Source organism: Phyllostomus discolor, chromosome 7, assembly GCF_004126475.2.
Source record: "Phyllostomus discolor isolate MPI-MPIP mPhyDis1 chromosome 7, mPhyDis1.pri.v3, whole genome shotgun sequence".
NCBI classification, from domain to species: Eukaryota; Metazoa; Chordata; class Mammalia; order Chiroptera; family Phyllostomidae; genus Phyllostomus; species Phyllostomus discolor.
The window spans coordinates 38,342,559-38,365,477 of NC_040909.2; the positions used below are offsets into that span (position 1 = coordinate 38,342,559).

The following is a 22,919-nucleotide window of genomic DNA, read 5'->3' on the forward strand; positions in this document are numbered from 1 at the left end:
TTTCCCAGCCTGCTGTGTGCCACCACCCATTGTCAGTTTCTAAGCTCCAGGTAGAATTGTGTCTAGAAGCCATTTGAAGGCATCTTTTATCACATAATATCCTATTTCTGACACTCTGTAAAGAGGTAATAGAGCTTGTATTTCTCCGTGAATAGTTACCCTAATAAAAATACCTGGATGATAGGTCAAATACACTCACAGTGTGTTTTGTAGAACAAGTGGCAGGGGCCATCAAGACACATCACAGCTTGTGTCTCACTGGACAAGGACATGCCTGTTTTCATCTGTCTTTCCTGTGGTTGTGCACTTGTTTCAGCCAGTTTCTCCTGGCCAGCATCACACCTTGTCCCTTCCCTGCCCTTCTCTTCCTCCTGCCAGTTCTACATGTCCTTGTCACCTGGCTTCTCAGCTGGCCCGAGGGCACTCCTTCCCACTAGGCCTGGAAGCAGAGATATGGCCAGCTTTGACACCTGCCTGAGGACCCCATGGTGTCTGCTTTGCCCCTGCCCCCTGGGCACAGAGCAGCCCCTACACTGTGCCTCTGGCAAAGGCTGTGTTTTTTGGGAGAAAGTAGTATTCTGCCAACCTGTGGCTCCAAAATTAGAACTCAGGCCCAGAGCAAATCACTCACTTCAGAATCTCAGCTTTGGTGTCTTTATCTGTCACATGGAGGACCATTCCAGCTTCCCAAAGAGTGAAGTGGATCAAGTGCAAACTGAATGTGCAAGTGGACTGAAGACCACAAACCTGGGGGGAAGGGCACAGCATGGTTATAAGTGAAAATACAATCATGGGCCCTGCTCTGTGACAATACAAAATGAAGACAATATGCAAAAAAGACCTGCCTTATCCTTGAAAATGGCAAGAAGGAAACCAGCCCTGGGGAGGGCCTGGAATGGGCAGCATGAACTCCCTTCATCAGGTCCTTTCTTCCCTGTTTGCTCTCAGTGACCTCTCCCTGAGCTCTTCACACGCAGATCAGGTTGGCCTCTGCCTGCTTCTCAGAATCAGTAAAATTTCATAAAACTCAGTATTTTACTTAAAGCTGGCAGCACTTACGTTATGGTGGCTTCACACCTTCCCTGTAGACTGAATGTCTTTCCAGCCTGGATTAGTCTTAGTAGGAAGAATTTTGTTTATCATTACTAATACAAACCACACTAGAAACACACTAGTGTCCAAGGGTATTGATGGAGTTCCTGGGTCCTAATCATAATTCTTTTACATGTCAGAAATACACTCTGAGTTGTTCTGGTCAGGCTGACAGACCACTCACCCTCCCTCAGATGCAGTGTAGTCCTGCATACAGGTATGGAGTGAGGGGCTGATGCTTAGGTTGGCCTTTAGACATGCACCGTGCAAGCCAGTGTCAAGGACCCTGACAGCCCAGCTACAACCACCAGAAGATGATATGGTTAGAATCCTTTCTTCATCTAATTGAGCCTTCATTTGATTGACAATGTAGATGTCATCAGTGAACACCGAAACCCTAAATGGAGACTGAGGACACCTGAGCCAGGGAATAGTAGGGCCAGAGAATGGCAGGGCCAGGCTGGAACACAAGTTTTTTTCTGCCACAGAGCAAAGTAACAACATGCCAGAATATTCTTTAAATTGATTATGATTTGCAGATTCTGTGATCAGATAAACTTCAGTGCTTCCATGCATTAATGGTCAGTTGTCCATTTTCAAGAGCAAGTATGAAAGGAAACCAACCTCATACTGACTTAAACAATTACTTGGGCAGGTTCTGGGTTAGAGTATCCCAAAGAACAAACCTCTTTGGGTTTCTCTAACCTGTCCACTGTCATGACTGGTGAGAACCAGAGCTGGTTCCCAGGGGGCTGGTTGGTGACTACCACTGATGGTTGGGGCTATATGCTCACCCATTCACAGCCACCGTGTAGGAAGAGTTGTTTCCTGTAGCTAGCTTTCTTAGAAGCACCCAGCAGGCCTTCTATACCACTTCAGGACACTTATGCCTGCCCTCTCCTGAGACAGATTGTCTCATGACCGGCACAGACAAGGAAGCTGGACAGTGGAGGTGGGCTGGCTGCTAGGGATTCATTTGTATCTACTCTTCTGAAAAGAAGACTGTGGTTTGGATTAGCATAGTGAAAGGGCTGTGCCTTGCCATTGATTTGGGGAATTATTTCAGTGACAGTATAACTTACAGGGCAATTATTTTGGCATTTACTATATGTTTGCTAAATATTACTGTAAGTGGTATTGGGGAAGCTGGTTTGATGTTACTGATCTTTTAAGCTCCTAACCAAACACAACTGTTAAGTCAGCCACCAAACAGCACCTACTTCTCACAGGCTCCTAGAAGACTTTGGTGTGATTATTAGCAAGAAATAACAGCATCTCTGCATGAAGTATTCTAAGTGCCTCAACCCTGTTATTTCATTCTCATCGGGTCCTTCTGAGGTGAGTTCTATTATTATTCCCATTTTGCGGATGAGGAAACTGGGGGTTAGAAACATTAGGTCACTTATCCAGGGTCACACACTCATAATTGGCAAAGCCCACACTTATAACTGCTTCATTGTAATGCTTCCCTTGATTATTTGTGAGCTGATACTATGAGTGACTTCCTGACACCTGCATTGTTTATTCTTTCCTGAAATTGACAGAAATCTCCAACTGCAGAGAACCAAGCAATAAGATTTTTTCCTCTCAAGTTACAACAAACATAAGTCCAAGCAAAATTATTTTTTAAAAAGATTTTTAGAGAGGTGAAGGGAAAAAGATAAAGGAGAAAGAGGGGGGGAGAAACATCAATGTGTGGTTGCTTCTTGAGCGCCCCCTACCAGGGACCCAGCCTGCAACCCAGGCATGCACCCCGACAGGGAATTGACCCAGCAACCCCCTGGTTCACATGCAGTCTGGCACTCAATCCACTGAGCCACACCAGCTAGGGCTAAAATTATTAAATGTTATCACATATACACAATCCATGTACATAATCTAATATTCTTTCAATACATTATAACAAGAAGTTCTATTTTTCTGCAATTATATGCACAAGATCTACTTCAACTGCAGATGGGAATCTGGATATTTAAAACCCAAAGTATACATGCTTAAAATTTTAAATATATGCTCCCGGTGTTAACAATTGACATGTTAGGATGAACACTCACTCAACTATGGAGGATTTTTAAGGTAAGTGACTTCAGGGGTTCAGCACATTTTTCTCACCTAAAGGAACACATCAGAATTTCTAAGATTTATAAACAATAACCTAAAAATTAATCAATTACTTACTATTCTCAAACCCTTTAAGAATTTGCACTATATAGTGAAAAGACAAACCCAAAGGTTATAATGAATGTGTCCTATAAGAGTTGATAATAAGTCTCATTTCCGGAAGAAAGCCATTATACTCTTGCCACACCAGTTCCAAGAGGAAGAGAGCACATGTTCACAGAACATCTCTGTACCTGCCCCCCACCAGGATGGTGGGGATTGCATCCGCAAAAAAGGAGTATTATTTTCAGAAATGAAATCCAGCTAATACACACCCTGGAGCCTGTCAGCTATGTCAAGTCAGAGCAGTGTCTGGGTGAGACCACAAATTTGCAACATTCTGCCATCAGAATCTTGACACTCTACCAATGCTACCCATGACAGTCAAGCTGATGGGGAAGTGGAGAGGAACAGCCTGAGGAAAAGCAGGCTCATGGAGACTGCTGTGTAGATTCAGACCCCAGCCTATGACCTGAGACAGCCACCCCCAAGTCTAATTCAGTTCCTCCCATGACCCATACCTCTCCTCCTGGCATCTCCCTCTTGGTAGGGCCCAGGCATCTGCAGTGTCTACAAGTGCCTCAGGAGACTGTACCTGGGCAGACTGGTTATCTGGGGTTGGGAGAGTCTAGGAAGGTTTCATAGAGGAGGTGGTAGCTCACCTGCCCCTTGAACAAGAGCAAACATTTAGCTTAGTCCTTGGCAATCATTTCAGCTTGTTGCCAGACTGAGTCTGTGGTAGAAGTGCCAGTTCACAAGGGTATATCTGCAGTGTTCATTCAGATCCTTTCTGAAGAAAAGAAAGACCCAAGAATGTCTGAAATGACACAGGCATGAGACCTGGCACTAATATCATCAGACAAGACCGCAAAACACCTCTTAGAATTCAACATTATGCCAAACATTCTAAGAAATACATGGCCAAAGTAGTGAATATTTGAGGGGACAACCAGTCTAAGTGAGGCACAGGACTACCACAATGGTGGTGCCCAGCCAGTATAACATCCCCTTCCACAGAACTCTTCTCTGGAGAAGCTTAATGACTGTATGGACACCCTTGTGATGTCCTCCCTGGTGATCACAGGATTCTCCAGAAAAAGTTCCCTACATGTTCTCAATCTCTTCCTTATATAGACCATTTGATGGTGTCTTACGGGAAAGGGCATCATCCTGTGTTGACAGCAGCATGATAGCAGGCCTCCTTCTCTACCTTGATCATGTTTCACGGATGCCATTATGACAGAGTCTGTGTAAAGAGGCAGCACTTTCCCAGGAGAGAAAGGCTTACACAAAACAAAATCTGTATTAAGAAAGCACCAAAAACAGAGAAAAGAAATCACCATAAACAAGATTTTTAGGCCTGTTTTTTGAAGTTCTGGGAGTGGGTTATGAAATCAATGCAATGGGTCACAACCACCCCCCTAGCCCTAAAGATAACGAGTATATCCATTGTCCTTAGGGACTATTTCATGACATCTGTTTCAATCGTGTGTACGTACATACATATGGTATACTGACTGTTTGTAGTCAGTCAGTACTGATTACAGTCAGTATACTACTGATTGTAAAATGTATATATACTTAGAGATCGTGGTCAAAAATTCTTAAGTGACTAGTTTAAGAGTATCAGGTAGAACAAAAAGAGAAGTCCTGGCTGGGTAGTTCAGTTTGTTACAGCATCATCCTGATACACCAAGGTTGTGGGTTTGATCTCCAGTCAGGGCACAACAAGTGGAACAACAAATCGATGGTCCTCTCTCCTCCCCCTTCCTCTTTCTCTAAGATCAGCAAAGATTAAAAACAGAAAAAAGAAAAAAAGAAGAAGCATAAGGTTGCAGTCAGACATATATAAGCCCAAACAAAAGTCTTTATTAAGGTCACATTCAAATGTAATGACATATTTCCAGTTTTACTTTTTGAATGCTTCAAAAATATTACAAAGGGGAAAAAGTATAACATTCATGGTAAAGACATATCGTAAAGATACACATTTTGCTCAGGAAATAAATGCTGTAGTAATTAGGGAAAACCCTATTATAGGTATATATAAATTACAAAATTCTCCAGGAGCTGAGAGTTGCAAATACTACAGAGCTTTAAAATAATAATATGTCCTGGCTAGTGTGGCTCAGTTGGCTGGAACACTGTCCTGTACACCAAAGGTTGGGGATTCGATTCCTAATCAGGGCACATACCTCGGTTGTGGGTTCAATCCCTAGTTGGGATGCTTATGGGAGGCACCCAGTCGATGTTTCTCACATCGATGTTTCTATCCCTCTCCCTTCCTCTCTAAAATCAAACATATTAAAAATAAATAAAATAATGTTTTATGCCAGGGTCCCTAATGCATGTTAGTACTTTTTATAAACCATGACTACTACTCTGGTTTATAAAAAGATGCTCTACTCAAGTACAAACTGCCCTAAATGACCTCAAGGTCTCCTCAAAATTGAGATCTCGCCTTCAAAAATGCAATTCACATTCTCTCCAAAGTTGGATTCAGAGGGAAGTATCTAATACCTTCACCAACAGCTATATCTAAAAATCTGTCTTGTGGTAAAATGTAAGGTATAAGTCATATATCCCTTATAACTCCTCTTAAATTAACAGATACGAGAAGATCAGGATTTAAAACAATTGTCATCTCCAGTAAGCCTGTGGCCCTTCATATCTAGTGTCCAGTACTTAACAACCCCTGATAATGCCACACTAGAATTCATGAATTTATAATGGAGTTCTCCTGCTGTGAGCAGCATACATGAGAAAATAAATTACCTCTTGATCTCTACAGTAATTGGCTATGCCCCAAAGCAAGAGATTCGATTATTCCAACACGTAAAATTATGAAAGTTATTGTAGGCATATATTAGATAGCTTGTTTAAAGATACAGTTACAATATCAGTATGACCCTGAATGTTATTTTATGAGGCAAGATGAAAAACCACCATTAATTTTCACAATAGCAATTTGACTAATTTAAGTCTCAACCTTTCACCCTATTCAACAAAGATCTTCCATTTTTATAATTATCAAGCTATTACTGTCTCATCCTATGGGTCCTTTTCTTGCCACACAGAATCAGAAACATATCCCCTCCTGGCAAAAAGAAGTGAGGGAAATGGCCTTTTAAATAACATTTTTCTTAAAAAAGCTTTTCTTTTCCTAGATACGCCCCTTGACAATGTTAAGCTTTATTTGTGAAATTTTTTAAGAAAAAAGTATTTTTCCTCCTTATTTAGGAAAGCTACAGGAATAAAACTCTAATAAAGGATATAACACAGTGTTTCTTGACTGTTTGACTGAAATTTTCTCTTTGGGAGAAAAATCACAACAGATGAAGTATCTGCTAAATAGTCCATTTCAAAATTTTAAATGAGTTTAACATTGTGCATTAAACATTCAGTTTCTTATCTACATAACTGAAGATGTTCAATTTAGGGCTTAAGTCAAGAGTTTTGAACTTTGGGGTTCAGTAGCCTTCATGAATGCTTCAGTTCCCTTCCCACTTGCAGAATTGCTTCCCCATGCTTCCTTTTCACACTCACCCACCCTGGTGGGTGGGTTCAGCCTCAAGTGACCTAGGAGCAAACAGATTGGGGAGTTGGGTCGCTTGTCAAAAGTCCCAGTCAAATGGCAAATCTGGAATGTGGTAAGACATCAAGGTTGTTCTCCACTCTGCCACCACCACCCTCCTCAGCTAAAAGGTTTATTAATTTTCAGTTATTCTGGAAACTGACTCCACTGATTAAAACTCTGATATACAGTTGACTGATAAATACTGATTTTCTTAATACAGAGAAATGATTACTAAGTCATAACTGATCCTAAGTCATAACTGAAACATCTATGAAGAAATCAAATTTTGCGTTGAAAGCTGGAGCCTCAAAAAAACACATTATGACATTTATTTCCAGGATCAAGTAGCTGGAAAGAAAGGTTAATATGACCTGGGTTATATTTCCTGGTGCTTGAAATTATCCCTGTTAGAATAAGAGAGAGAAATAAGCAGGCCAAATGTTTTATATGTAAGCCCCTAAGTATGCAAAAGACTTTGGAACACTGCAAAACTCAGGTACTACTGTAGCAGTGGCACCAGGCTTGGCATAGTACTAAACACTAGACTCGTAATTCATGTGCAGGAGTTCACAATATGAAAAGTCAGGTACAAATGGCTCTAAGTCTCTGTGGTAGAATCATGAGAAAGTGCCACGGGAGAATGGATTAACAGTGAATGGACTGTGTCCGAGGCAGATTAGGAAGAGTTCATGACGGTGACGAGAGTTAGGGCTTGACATGTGAGATGGTTGCTTTACAGAGAAAGAGGGTTGAAGAGGCCCCTGGAGGCACAAAGTAGAATGAGTAAGGTGTATATGAGAATAAGTGGGGCACCATGCAACACATTCAGGGAATGGGGCAGTTCAGAATTACCAGAGTGCAGGTAGATGTTATAAAAGCAGATGAGACAAGAAAGGCTATTTGAGGCCAGGCCACTCAGGGTTATGGCCCTCATCCTATAGTTGTCAGCAGACTACAGGAACCTTCAGATGTGTTAAAATAGGTGACAAGAACAGATCTTTATTTTGTTTTGAATTCTTACCTGAAGATATGTTTATTGATTTTAGAGAAGGAGAGAGAGAAACATCAACTGGTTGTCTCCTTTTCCCATCCCCACTGGGGATCAAATCCACAACCTAGGTATGTGCCCTGACCGGGAATTGAATCAACAAAATTTTGGTGTATGGGAAGATGCTCCAACCAACTAAACCACCTGGCTGGGGCCAGATTTAACTTTGTGAAAGACCACTCTGGTCCTTTCACTTAAAGACAAATTCAACACACGTAACCTAGAGTCTATTCTGTCAAAGATGGCACCACAACAGATCCCCTCCTGCATGTTCTTACAATGTGAATTTGACACTCTTCCCATTGAGTGGCAGAGTATGTACCCTTCCCCATGAACCTAGACAGACCTTTGTTATGGCTCAATAAGTAGCGAACAGAGGGCATGACTCTATGTAAAATGCCACTTTGCTCTCCTGTGATACTCACTTTTGGAATGAATCCACCATGTTGTAAGAAAGACCAGGCCACATGTCTGTGTTCATGCTTCCAGCCAGTCTCAACCACTAGATAGACAACAAAGCCTTTCAGATGTCTCTAGCTCCAGCCACTATCTTACTGTAACCATGAGAGGTCTCGAGAGTGAACTTCCTGTCTGAGCACCCTAGAACTGCAAAATAAGAAAAAGTGACTGTTGGTTTTTAAGCTTTTGAGTTTGGATATGATTAGTTATGTAGTGATAGATAACCAGGAAACATGCATTTATTGGCTACCCACCCCCAAACCCACTAAAAGGACAGTAAATGAATAAAGATATAACATAAAAGACAATGAAAATATGAGGCATAGGGTGTGAAAACTGTTAATTCATTTTTGGAGGATATAACATGCATAGACAGTGGCAGCTTCTTTGGCAGAAAAGTTAACAATGAAGGACCTGTGGGGGGTGAGGGGGGATGCCAGTGATATACAAGGACCACTATATCTCACTGGGAGAGGCTCAGAGACTAGAGGCACAGGTGTCTGGGAAGCCCAAGGTGAGACTAAAGACAGTCAGTACTCAGATCCCCTAACCCCACCCTGTATAGACAAATGCCTGCCCTTGCCCAACCCTGGCAGGAGACAGGAAGTTTATTCTCTGGAAAAAATAAGAACTATTAGAGGAACAGGCCCTAACCTCCAAGACAGACAGAGATGGATGGACACACACACACACACACACACACACACGGGCACACACACACACACACACACACGGGCGCACACACCTCTCTCCCTCTCTCTCTCCCTCCCTCCCTCCCTCCCTCTCTCTCCCTCTTTCTTTGGATTCAGCCTCTAGCCAAGGGCTCCTGTTTCCAGTCTGCCAAGTTCCCGATGACATAAAAATGTATGCCCAATAGAAAGAGCCAAAATTCTCACTGAGTTCAACTGTGTTTTTATTGGAACACTACCACTGAATAATGCTCTTATCTCAAGGTGGCTGAAAAGACCCACTGTGGAGGACTTTCAATGGTCCTGGCTCAGGAGTTTAGATTTTATCTGAACAGAGGTCCCAAACTGGTTTTGAGGCCCAGAAACATGCTTGAGGAGACATGGCCTGGCCTGTATAGTTTTAAAAACCATTTGTGAGTTGCCAATACTTTAAAGTCAAGAGATTTCACATTTACAAATCTGGGTTTCTAGGTTCTTGTGAGAAATCCTGATACATTATCTGTGAGCTACATTCCTGGTGCTGATGACAGCCTGCCCCTTTTAGAGGGTAGAAGCTCTCCATGTGTCACTTCCGACTATTTAACATTCTAATGGTGTTTACATGAGCTTCCTAACCTCCTGCTGTGGTCCCCCTGTGCCCTCACCTTAAGCATCTGAGTTTTCACTTCAGTCCTAAGTAATGCAGAATCATTAAAGAACTTTATAGAGAGGGCTAGGAAAGGCTGTATTTCAGAGCACTCTGGCAACAGAAGGGAGTAAGGGAGGAAAGGACAGAGGAAGGGAAGAAGGAAGGGATGGGAAGGAGGCACTGGTCCAAGTGTGGTAGGTTAGGAAACCATCGCAGTGGGACAAATGAGACCTAAACCAGGAAATGGTGGGGGAGGGGCCAGATGTGAGGGGTGAACCTAGAGGCTTTGATGTTTAGACTCGCAGTTCTAACAATGCACCCAAGGCATCCTGAAGGTCAAAAGGCACAGGGTAGCACCTCATCTCTCCCCCAAGGTGAAGGGGAGGATACAAAGCAAAGTGCAGAAATGGCTTTCCAAGGAACCTTTGGCTTCAAGGTGCATATCCTGACCAGTAGTGAATAGGATGTGGTGCTGAAATGATCACTTTGTTAAGAAACTCAAGGAATGCTACTCTTTAACTTTTAGATTTTGTGAGCAGTCCTAAGTGGGTTACCTCTTGAGGTAGTCCTGGGCTAGTAAAGAATTACCAAGCCTCAAGACTGAGTTCCTAATTAGACGACCTTTAAAAAACAAAAACATCCTTTGCTGATCTGCCCCTCATCAGAGGAGCTGTTCCCTTCAGCCATCATATAATCTTCCCTAGAAATGATCACAGATCCTTTTTTGTTATAAAGCAAAACAGTAAATGCCATCTGTTAGATCTTCATTTACTTGGAAGTATGTTCCAAGTGGATACTATGAAACGTGGTAAAATTTGGCCTAAGTAGCAAGAACTCAAGTGACTCACTTGCATTTTGCATCAAATAATGGCTCTTTTTAAAAAATAAATAAAACATTAAAAAAGCCCAAACAAAACTATTCTTCTGAGCAATCCATGTCCTAAACCACGAGTTGCATTTTTTTTTTTGAGAAAGTAATCTAATTTTACGTCACGCTGCAAGATACTTGAACCAAGTACGACTTGGAAACGACACCTTTTTAAGGCCCAGGAAACTCCAGGTTAAAAAGGAAAGGAATGATTCTCAGTAACAGTCATGCTGGATGGGGCTCTGGGACTCACACTTCCACTTCCTGAGTTCAAGTGTGTCCCTCCTCCCTTATGACCAGTTCACCACAGGGTTGGTTGGTCTCTTTTCTCTTCCTGGGAATAGCAAGGGCCATTTTTATAGAAGTTAAGACCTCTCCAAGTAGCCTTCTACTGTGACAGAGCGTGACTTTGACAGAATCACGGAGATGGGGAGAAGAGGGTTTTCTTCCTCTCAAAGTCCCCAAGGATAGAAGAGAAGAAATAAACAGAAATAACTACTAAATGTTCCACCACTTGCTAGCCATATGACTTTGGAGAAGTCATTCTTCCTCTGTTTAAGGTCTCAGCCTTTTCAGCTATAAAAACAAGATAATTATTGTGAAGATTAAACAAGATAATATGTAAGTGCATGGAACATGCGATTTGGTATTCTGCAATTACATCTGTTCACAGTCCACATTCTTAAAAAAATAAGGCTAATAATGATTTTAGGAAGTTTAAAAGCGTTTTTATGTTTTAAAATTGACTTTAGAAGGAGAGGAAGGGGGAAGAGAGAAAAAACATCAATGTGAAAGAGAGACATCAATCAGTTGCCTCCCATTCACACTCCAACAGGGGATTGAACCCTGCAAACTTCTGGTGTGCAAACCAGCACTCCAAGCAACTGAACTACTTGACCAGGGCTAAAAATTTGTTTTTAAAACGTTTTGTCTTTTTTTTTTTTGCCAATTAATAGTTCTGAAATTAGATCAGTGGTTTGAGCTCAGTAGAAGTGCTGATGCCAGGCCCCACCCAAAGCTTGCTGCCTAAGAACCCCTGGGGACCTGGCAGTTCCCTAGTCAAGAATCCTTTGCAAATGTAGATACTTCTTTTATTTTTTCAAGATTTATTTATTTATTTTTTTATATTTAGAGAGAAGGAAAGGGAGGGAGAAAGAGATGAAGAGAAACATCAATGTGTAGTTGCCTCAAGCACACCCCCTACTGGGGATCTGGCCCACAACCCAGGCGTGTCTTGACTGAGAATGGAACCAGCAACCCTTTGGTTCACAGGACCATGCTCAATCAATCCACTGAGCCACACAAGCCAGGGCTAAATGTAGATACTTGTTAATAAACAGTGTAAAAAAAAAAGTACAGCTAGTATAATACAACTTGATTTTTTTGTGTGTGATTTTAAAATCCATTAAATGTTACGAAGTCACTTAAAGGGTGCTCACTAGGAAGATATCTAGCAAAAACACAGTAGAGAAAAATATGACACTATGGGAGTGCTGACCTCAGCTGCAGGGGCCTGTAACCTGCTGATATTATTTGCAATCTGTGTTGACATGTACATCTGTTTTGAGGGGAAGAAAAACTGCTCAAGCAGTTCAAGATTATGAACCCCTGCTACTACTTTCAACATTAAACAATTAACCTTTAATTGAAAATTTACTGGAACTATTATAAATAGGGCAAACTGATGCAGAATAGTTTATAATGTAAACCTTAATGTCAAACTAGACAGAGCCCTGGCTTCACTTACTGCACCTGTAGCATTTGGGTATCGGGCAGGCTGCCTAACTTATCTGGCCTAAGCCTCAGTTCCTGCACCTCAGTAAAATGGAAATGACAGTGCCTTTTTCACAGAGTTGCTGAGTGTTGTATAAAGAAAATTTAAAAAACTATAAGCCATCATAGAAACATTAGTTATTGTTTAGTACTCATTTCAAAATCTAGTACAATTGTAATGTTTGCCAAAAAAACCCCAAAATTCATTGATATGTGAATTTTTACACTATATCTAGTAGCAATAGTTGACATTAAAAACTTAATTTCTGAAAAAGAATCCACAATTGCAAAGTAGTTCATGTTTACAAGCATGTACCATTATCATACATGAGTTTGTTCTTACCCATCTCTCCTGTAAAAATCTCCCTGCCAGAAGAGGATTTGACCATATCATCTCGAGGCTCCTTCCAGCTTCCGGATGTGTGTGGTTCACCATGACATTACCAAATTTAACTGTTTTCCCCACTTCCTTGCATGGTGAGAACAAGAAGGGAAAATCAATGTTTAAAGCATCTCCTATCAAACCAAAATGTAAAAATAAGGGCAAAATACTCAAGGTTGAGGTCACCCTGATAAAAGTCAAAATAGGTGTTTAAGAAAAAAGACTGACCTATCCATCCTGGAGACAGCACTCATTCATAATAAACAAGTGCAGGGGGAAAAATCAATTAGCAAAGGATCTTTGGTCTACAAAGAGAATGACGATGGAGAGTCCAGCCTAAACACTTCAGGGCATCTAGGATAAATAAGTTGTCTGTACCCTCCAAAGCAAGTAAAACCATACATAACTTAAATATCTAAGGAAAACCTACAATTCCCAAGAGTCACAGGATCAAGAAAAGCAATTTTCTTTACATATTTAAGCAATTTTGCAAAAAGTTGCTTTATATATATTTTTATATCATTGTTTACTAGTTCCAAATTGCGAGGGGAAGAGGCATGGTCATAACATTTGGATATGTTCACTAAGCGACCATAAATAATAGGTTTGGGCCCTGGCCTGGTAGCTCTGTTGATAGATCATCCAATGCGCCAAGGTTGTATACTTCATCCCCCGACACGGCACGCACAAGAGAAAACCAATGAATGCATAAGTGGAACAACAAATTGGCCTTTTTTCTCCCTCTCCCTTCCTCTCTCTAAAGTCAATTTTTAAATTTTTTTAAGTACTAGGTTTTTGGAGCGTTTCAACACTTTACCTGATGCTACCAGAAGCTGGCGCATCCTCGGAACTTTAAAACCTATATAAAAACCCAGCTGTACAGAGAAGGGCCAACAGCCTAATAACCACCCAATAAACCACTCTCTTCCGATCCGATCGACCTACAGGCTCTCTGCTGTGACTGCTTCTTCAACCAACAAACACAGAGGCTTCAGCTCTGCGGGAGGCCTTGGTAGAGAAAGTCCAAGCGAGAACAATCCCCGCCCTAACCTCTAGGCTCGAGATCCCCCGGGAGGGGCAGGCTTGCACCGGAATAACGGTGCCCCGCGTTCCTAGGTTTTTTAAAACGACCAGTTCTCCCTTTACCCTGAGAATACTGGTGGCCACGCTATTTGAATTCTACTTTCGTCTAATGGTTGCGCCGACCGAGTATGGGTTCGAGGTTTCCAGGACGGACAGTGCACACCGCGGCGTTGGCGTCAGCCCCGGCACCAGCCGGCTGGCGCTCGAGGGGCCGGGAGGAAGCAGCGACAGCCGCGGCGTTCCGGTGAGCGCGCGTGGCTCAGCCAATCGGGTGCTCGCCCGCCCCCCACGACCGCGGCGAGGCTGGCGCTGGAAAGAGGAAGAAGAACATTCGCCCTCCTCCTACCAGCGCGCGGGCGGCGGCCGGCAGCGGCACTGGGGTCACGAACTCTGACCTTTCACTGACAAAAACAATAACAAACCCCCCTTTCCCCGCGACCCCTGCGGCGCCCCCGGGCCCGCCCCCGCTTCCACCTCGGCGTCTCTTCTCTCGCCCGTTGCCCCGCAAGCCTGCGGCCCCGGGGCTCCCGCCATCCGCCAACGCCGGGAGCCCGGCCTCCCCGCGCCTTGCCCTCCGCGCCGGGGGCCGCCCGCCGCAGACACGGGACCTGCTTCGAGGCTGCTTTGGCGCCAAATCCTGAGGTAAATTGAAAAAGGGCCGGGGCGGGGTCGGCCCAGCGGCGGAGGGGGCGGGCCTGGCGCGCGGACATGGAGGCACCGTGGCGGCAGCTGAACTCGACCCTTTTACCTTTGCCACGGGGCGGCGGCGCCGGACGCTTTGCATAGTGGGCCGGGCCGCTCCCCTCCCATTCCCGCCCGCGCCGGGAGCGGCGAGCGGGCTCCCCCTGACCGGCCCGGCCGGCGCGAGGGGGGGGGCGGGGGGGGGGATGGCCGCAGCCCCGCCTCACAGTTGGCCCTTCGCCAGCGCCGCCATTTTGTTCTCGATGGAGAGGCCTCTGGCTGGGCCGAGCTTTCCTCTTCGTCAGCCTCCTCCTCCTTGCAGTTCCTCCTTCCCTCACTCCCCGGCTGCTCGCCCAAGCGCTCCTCGAGTGCCGTTGGCCGCCGAGGCCCAACCGCCGATTTTCCTGAAAGGGAGGGTGGAAGGCGGGTACAGAGTGCGACCTTGTGAGCGACGGCTTTGCTGACCAATTGGTATCCAGACAGGAGGGCCGGGGCCCTCGGTCCCGCCCCTGAGGCTCTGCTGATTGGCTCGGGCAAAAGAGGGCGGTTCCCGCGGGGAGGTTGAGTCTTAGTCGGGTGGGAGCAGAGGCTAGGGCGCGGCGTGAGGCCCGGGGGCGCGGTCCAGGAGGAAGAGTTTGGGTTACATAGGGACCTGGTGAGGGGCCAGGCAGCTTCCCCCAGTCTGGAACGCGTCCAAAATGGGTGATATAGAACAATAGTAATGAAGGTGGCGAAGCATCTTGAATCAACGACGCTGACTTGTGGGAAAGAGGTTTCAGGATCTGGACACCTTTCAGGTCTCTTTCCCGTTATTTCCGTCGCAGCCGCGGGCGAATCCTCTGAGGCTCAATTTCAAAGTTTGTAAAATGGTGAGAATGGGCGTTTTTGCCAGGCTGGACCTCCCTTCTCAGGATCGCTGAGGAACTCTACTCAGAAAATGGAGTCCAGGCTACTTTATGAACTCCAGAGTAATGTAAAAATGGTGTTACTGTTGAAAATCGGATGTAGAAGCACCAGGAGTGGAAAATTTAAGTGTATTGAGGGCTTGAGAGAACACAGGTGAATCAGGTAATTCTCTTCTTTTTCCTTGAGTAAATGCTTATTTGCTTATCTTGGGGCACTGGGTATACATCCAGAGAATCAGCAAGACAAGACCTCTGCCCTCCTAGAATTGGGGGGTGGAGATGAATAGACAAAGAGATGATTTCAGACAATGGTAAATTCTGAGGAAGAAATTAAGTGAAACTGGATAATGTATTAAAGAAGGCATGAGGAGACAAATTTAGATTGGGTGGTTAGAGAAGAACTCTATAAGGAGGTGGTGTTTGAACGAGGAACCCAAAGACGGAATGAATAGTGCGAGAGAGAACCACAGGTATAAAGGCCCAGGAGGAAAATCATTTGATGTGATTGAGAATAGGACAGTAACAAAGAGTTGTAGCCTGGAAAGTGGTTGGGACAAGTTCATTGTTCTTTCCATTATCTCATGCCATCATCTCCAGGCTAAAGTCTGTGAAATATGACAAAGGTAATAGAGACTCAATCTTCAACTTAGCTGTATTTCCCTTGAATTTCTTTTTTATTGTTATCAAATGAATTGCTGATGAATATATGACTTGGGGAGGGATAGTCTCAGAAAATCACTTCAAGATTCAAATCCTTTGTCAGCCCCTTATATCCATCCATCTTGAGCAAGCATTTGCTGAGCCTCATGAATACCCCAGGAACTAGGTGCAAGACTGGGAACACAGAGATGACTAAGACACTGTTCTGTATCCTCAAGTATATGTGAATGTGGTTCTATACTCCAAGTTCTATTTTCTCTTGGTCAGTCCCTCATATATACATGTACACATATATGTGCACAGATAAGATGTTATAAGCAAAAGCTAATTAGTGTGTTGGTTAACGGTGCCAAACATTTACTAGCTGCATGACACAGGTCAAGTTACTTAACTTTTTTGAGGTTTAGTTTCTTCATCTGTACAATAGAACATTCGTTCTAGAATTGATTAATCAGAGAGCTTAGGAAAGTGCCTTGCGCACTGGTCATTGTGGTTGGGGCATCATTTCCTAACCGAAAGGTTGTGGGTTCGATTCCTGGTCAGGGCACATACCCAGCTTGTGGGTTCATCCCTGGTGTGGGCACAGGTGCCTGCAACCCCACCCACCCCCAGTCCTGGTGGGGATCCCTGGTCTGGGTGTGTGCAAAGGCAACCAATGGAGGCTTCTTTCACATTGATTCTCTCCCCCCGCCAAAAAAAAGCAAATGAAAATGTCCTCAGGTGAGGATTTAAAGAAAAAAGAAAAGTGCCTTGCACATAGTAAATACTCATAATTAGAGTTGTCATTGTGAAGCACTAGCTGTCTGATAGACATACTGGACTAGTTAAAAGATATAAACAATGAAATTTTCAGGCAGGTGATATAAGGGCAAACACTGGATTAGAACACTGGGGTTCTAGTTTTGGCTCTTCTGCTTTTGGTTATTAGTTGGCACCCAAACCAAAAATTTATTTAGAAAACAAAGTAGTGGAACTAATAGTACTAACAAAATGTATGGGGTACTTTACAAAACTCTTTTTACAAGCATTACATTGTTCAAGCCCCACTAGAACCAGTGTAATTGTGGAGACCCTTTTCCTGCTCTATTTTAAAACCTTCTAAGACGTTTCCAATATTTTCTTATCCCTGTAGCCTAGCCCTCTGTTCTCTAAACATACTGGCCTGCCTTCAACTTTCTTGACACTGTGGCTTACCTTAACCCCAGGCCTGAAATCCTCACATATCCCAGTTCTGCAGATCTCAGCTCGAGCATCATTTCTTCAGGGTAGCCTTCTCTGATGCCCAGTATCAATCTAGATCAGATTCTTTTACTTTACTACACTGTGTTTTTTTCCATTATAACCTTTGTCTCACTTTGTAATTATATTTCATAATATGATTGCTTGATATTTTTGTTCCCCCTTAACATGCAGTAAGGTTTATGGGAGCAGGAATTATTTTACTAATGATTATATTTCCAGCATTTAGCAGAGTGCTTGACACTATTTGTTGGATGTGAATTGATAATTTATGCTATCACTGATAACTAACTTGCTTCTCATTAATGGTACCTTTTGTGTGTGCTTGTTCAGCAGTTCAGATGGCAGTGCCAGCAATAAAATGTCTGTTACGGTATTTGGATGAATTCAGGAAGTAGTCCCTCACAGATACGGAACTGACTAGACATCTGAATATGGACAAGATAACCCAGATGAATCTCTTGTTACCTGCTTATGTTTTGTTTTTATGGTTTTTATGACAAGAAATAATTTAATAATTAACTGAATTGCAAAGTAAATTACATGAAAGTTAATGAGTTTATATGGAACTCATTAATAAATTGCCCCAATATAATCATGACATTTACTTTAACTGAAGAAACAAAGCACCACTGATTTTCTTGAAATTAAAAATACTGGTCATTTTCTCTATCACGGGGATAATAGAGAAAATGATTCAGTAAGTTTGTAAGGAGATGAGAACTGAAAGTCTCTGTAGTCATTAGTTTTAAATATTTATCTTTCCAAAGATAAATTGATTCACATAACAGAACTATTGAGAACCACCTTTTAATTGCTTTACTAAGGTTAAAATCATGTTTTAAAATCTTCACCAAAGGATATGTTATTGATTTTAGAGAGAGAAGAAGGTAGGGGGTGGGAAGAAAAACAACAATGTGAGAAAGAAACATTGATTATTTATCTCACAAGCCACCCACACAGGGCTAAAAGCAGATTTTGCAAGTATTTGTCAAGCTTCCACTGGAAAGTATGGTTAATAGAATATTCTTGTTGACTTATTTTATATAATACTGATTTAAAAAATAAAATGTTACAGTATTTAAAACCAGTAATAGTCACACTTTAATTCTTTGGTTTTGCATTTTTTGTATATCTTGTTACAGGATTTTTTTAACTTTATTGTTGACACTATCACCACAGATGTCCCATTTTCTTCCCCCTTGCCCACCTCCACCCAGCCCCTGCTCCCCCTTCTGTTTGTCCATCAATAGGATTTGGTATCACTTGTTTATTCAACAATTTTGATTTCTTGAATTACTCAGGGTAACCAAAGAACTAACAGTATAATGAAAAAGCTATGTATTGTCTTACAACATTAAATGAGTTATTTATTGCTTTCAACAGTTGTAAAGTGACCTTGAAGTTTTATTCTCATGAACATGCCTTTACAGAAAAAGAAAAACTGTTTGTGTAATAACCTCATTTATGAGGAATTATTGGAAGTCTTCACATTTGTCTCCAAGGAGTCAGATAATAGTTCAGTGCCTGTCTCTGAAACCTTAAGTGGGTGGCCTTTATTTTTTTTTAATTTTTATTTATTTATTTTTAGCGAGAGGGGAAGGGAGGGAGAGTGGTTGCCTCTCCCGCATCCCCTACTGGGGACCTGGCCTGCAACCCAAGCATGTGCCCTGACTGGGAATCAAACCAGCAACCCTTTGGTTCTCAGGCTGGTGCTCAATCCACTGAGCCACCCCAGCCAGGTCTGTTTTCCACTTTTTAAAAGGGGACAGAGGAAGCCAACACTGAGATTGGGGCCAGGAGTAGGGATCTCTTGTCCAAATAACATAGACAACAAGGCAGGTAGGCCTGTGTGAAGCAGACTGCTGCCTTGGCACTGAATCACTGGCCTTTTGTGTCTAGCTTAGTGTCTCCACATATTAAGGGTTCTCATTTGGGGTTTTTACCTTTTAGTTGTCTTACCTATGTATCATATGCTCCTTTAATATGAAAGCACCTGCTAAAGCAGATACTGGTTCCCCTTAATACCACATAGGAAGAATCTGTGAAGGAATCCATCTTCAAGCTCAAGTCCAGCCTCATATCTAATGCAAAACTCCTGTGGTCAAGTTTAGTTTAACTCGTTTTACTTTATTACTGGTTTTCTAGAAAGTATGTTGACTTTTCCTCCATGCGTGATTATCATCTTTAACCTGATGGACACAATTGTATTCCTGTCACACGTAAAAGATGAGCTCTTTATTATTTATTGGAGTTTCACTTGCTTTTAACCTAACATGATGGGAGCTGAGATTCTTTTTGTAATTCCCTCCCATCCTGCCATTCCTTCTGCATATCCTTTGTCACCTATTTCTGCTACTGATTCTCCACCCTCTCTTCAGCAGCTCAACTAGCATAGCTCACAATGATGATGAGGGGTAGTAGATAGAGGGGATGAAAGTCCAGATCAAGGCATTGACATAGGCATTGTTACTGGGAGAGCAGATTCACACCCCTTGGCATCTGGGAGTCTTGGAGCAGAGGGATGGGAAGTGAATTGTTAGGATTAGAAAGGAATAGGCTAATTCAGATGCTCAGCTGTCCTTTCTGACATACTCCTTGACTCCACGTAGCTTATAATGATGAAAGCCAACCTCAGGGACAAAGTGTTATTTTTAGGGACAAGAAAAGTCACCTCTTCCACTGTAATAAGAGGCCTGACCTCCCCAAGTAGGAGATGAAACTCTTCATTCCATAATTATTCACAGTAACCCCAAAGATTCTAAGCCCTGAGAATGTTAAGTGTTGATAGGGAGGAATTTTATTACAAGTGTAAAAGAGGATACCAAACCATTCTGTCCTGTTTGGATTGAAATTAAAAATATTGGTCATTTTCTCTATCACAGGGATAACAGAGAAGAAGCCTTTAGTAAGTTTGTAGAGAGATAAGAACTGAAGGTTTCTATAGTCATTAGTTTTAAATATTTTATCTTTCCAAAGATAAATTGATTCACATAAGAGAACTATTGAGAATCACCTTTAATTGCTTTACCAAGGTTAAAATCAGATGGAAAAACAAATCTTCACCAAAGGATATGTTTATTGATTTTAGAGAGAGAAGAAGGTGGGGGGTGGGAAGAGAAACAGCGGAGGTATGAAAGAAGGTACTGGGGGCTGAAAAATTGGATGAATGCTACTGAAGAATAAGGAGAAATGAGAGGCGGGCGGTGCTAGCCTCAAACTTAAAGCCTTCGAGGTTTACTAGGAAGAAAAGATGGCATTGCATCAAAAGGCATGTGTTGTGTTGCCAAAAATGCACCCCCCCCTTGCCCCTGTAAATGGCTCTAGTAGTGATTAGTTGTCTAACTTCATTCGAAACAGTTCTGTTAGATTGTTTTGTGACAGCTATCATATCAGCACGTATTTAAGAAAAAAAAATCATCAAAATTGGTGAATTTTGTGTAGCCAATATTGAAGGTGGAACAAAATACATAATGTTTTGGCATATTATGCTTTTATTATTTCAAGAAAGGTGAAAATGCAACTGAAACACAAAAAACGATTTGCGCAGTATATGGAGAACGTGCCATGACTGATCAAATGTGTCAGAAGTGGTTCGCGAAGTTTCGTGCTAGAGATTTCTCACTAGATGGTGTTGCTCAATGGTTGGGTAGACCAGTTGAGACATTAATTGAGAACAGTCAACGTCATACCACATGGGGGATAGTCAATATACTCAAAATATCCAAATTAATAAAGTTGTTGGTGATGAAAATGGAAAAAATATATTTTATTTTATGGAAAAAACCATATGGACTTTTGGCCAACCCAAGAATATTCATAGGAGTAGGAGTTCTAAGAGTTCCAAACTAGAAACAATCTAGATGTTCATTAGCTGTAGAATGGACAAATAAATTGTGGTGTAGTCACACTTGTAATACTATACAACAATGAAAATTGACTAGTTACTCTTGGTTATTACAAAAATAATGAGCTAAAGAAGCTAGACACACAAAAATATATTACATACAGCTCAAAAACAAACTAATCCATGATAATAAAAGTCAGGAGAGAGGGGAAGTAAATGACCAGGGAAGGGGTTATTATAAGGGCGACTTTTTGGGTGCTGGTAATGTTTTACTGTTCTGAGTGGTTTTCATGTTTGTGTTCCCTTAGTGAAAATTCATTGAGCTGTTTTATTTATTATTTGTGCACTTCTTTATTTGCATGTTGTACTTCAATAAACATTTTTACTTTAAAAAAGACAGTAAAATTATCCTCACCATTTTAATCAATATGATTATTATGTATGTTAAGTTCCAAAAGAATCATTTACTGTTGTGGTGGAGCTAGGTCAGAAATTTCTGTGAGCAGTACTGAAACATAAAGCACATACAGTAAGTCCTCACTTAACATTGTCAATAGATTCTTCGACTTTAAATGAAACATAATGAAACCAATTATACCATAGGCTATTTGACATAAACAGGAGTGAGTTTCTAGGACATCTCTTCTATGCTATAACAAAAACAACAGTATTCGAGGACCTGCTATACTTAGGGATTAGTAGTTGTATAAATGAATTATTAAATGATCTAGCTTTTTGTATAAACAGTTTGTTCCCTTAGATAATTAACTGGTCTCCTGTCACTTTCTAAAATTCCTTCCTCTTGACATTTTCTGGGAAATTATTTTGAAGGGCACAGAGGGAATGTCCTGTTCTTAGAGTCAGAGACTTGAGTTAGAATCCTAGGCTCACCTCTTACTAGCTAGAAGACTTGAAAAAAGTTGATTAAACTTCTGAGTTTCAGTTTTTTCCTGTATGTATTGGTAGAGCTAAGAATGCCTACTCAGGAGGTATTTTAAGGATTAATTGGTGCCTAGTTTGATACAAGGCATATTGTAGGCTCTCAGGAAATCTGTCCTGCTTTCCTGCCATCCATCTATCCCTGGCTCACACTAGTAGAAAATGAAGAGAGTTCTTATTCTTACCACTATCACCCATACTTTGGGCCCTTGAGAAAGTGAGGAAAATCATGAACAGTGTACAGTGATTTGTTTTTTAGGGGAGTCTCCACACAGGAAATGGTAGCGCCGCTCTGGTAGCATAGAAACTCCAGAGATGAGAACCACTTCTTTTTCCCACTGTTTACTCTTCAATCCACCCCCCCCCACCCCTGACCCAAGCATTTATTATAATCCAGACTTGTGATAACTTTCTTGTGGAGGGCAGGCAATCACCTGACCCAGAAGCAGGTGTCTTGGAGTCTAAGTAGTGGCAGGGTTTCTCATGATAGTATGTATATCTGAACTTGAGCTTGGAAGCATTCCCATGAATCTTTTTTTTTTTTTTTTGATGAACAGTTGTATTATATTAAATCTGCCACTGAATGGAAATCGACTTGATTTCCATTTTCTGGTTTCAAATTTCGGTCTATGATTTCAAGTCTTGAGCTATGTATGTCTCATTTTTTAAAATCTCTTTCACACTATCTAGATTTTTCAGTTTTTATTTTCCCATGAGCATAAATAAAAACACTCTGACAATGACAGTGTAACAAAACTTATACTGAATACCTTGGACCTATCAAAAAGTTCTGTACCCATGTAGTATTTTGCAAATAGTTACCAGGTATTAGTTTATTTTTAAATATTTATGAGATTTATCCCAATTCAGTCCTTTCATTTTGCCCAGT

At 42.0% G+C, this 22,919-nt stretch overlaps 2 protein-coding genes across 5 annotated transcripts in view; one reads left to right on the plus strand and one right to left on the minus strand.

Moving 5' to 3' along the window:
• LOC118501895 (translation initiation factor IF-2) lies at nt 1-17,261 on the minus strand. Its single transcript, XM_036031656.1, has 3 exons — nt 17,200-17,261; nt 14,508-15,179; nt 1-747 (listed from the first exon to the last, which is right to left on the minus strand). Exons 1-3 carry the CDS (start codon nt 17,259-17,261, stop codon nt 705-707), a joined length of 777 nt encoding a protein of 258 aa, XP_035887549.1. The 3' UTR covers nt 1-704.
• The window catches only part of NR2C2 (nuclear receptor subfamily 2 group C member 2), a 97,739-nt gene continuing 88,929 nt past the window's right edge, over nt 14,110-22,919 (plus strand). Inside the window, exon 1 of one of the 4 annotated variants that reach the window (XM_036030760.1) lies at nt 14,110-14,401. The gene's annotated coding sequence lies outside the window, so the exon portion shown is untranslated. Of the gene's footprint in view, nt 14,402-14,993; nt 15,509-22,919 lie in introns of those variants that run through there. The other 3 variants (XM_036030758.1, XM_028518508.2, XM_028518505.2) reach the window with 3 other exon arrangements.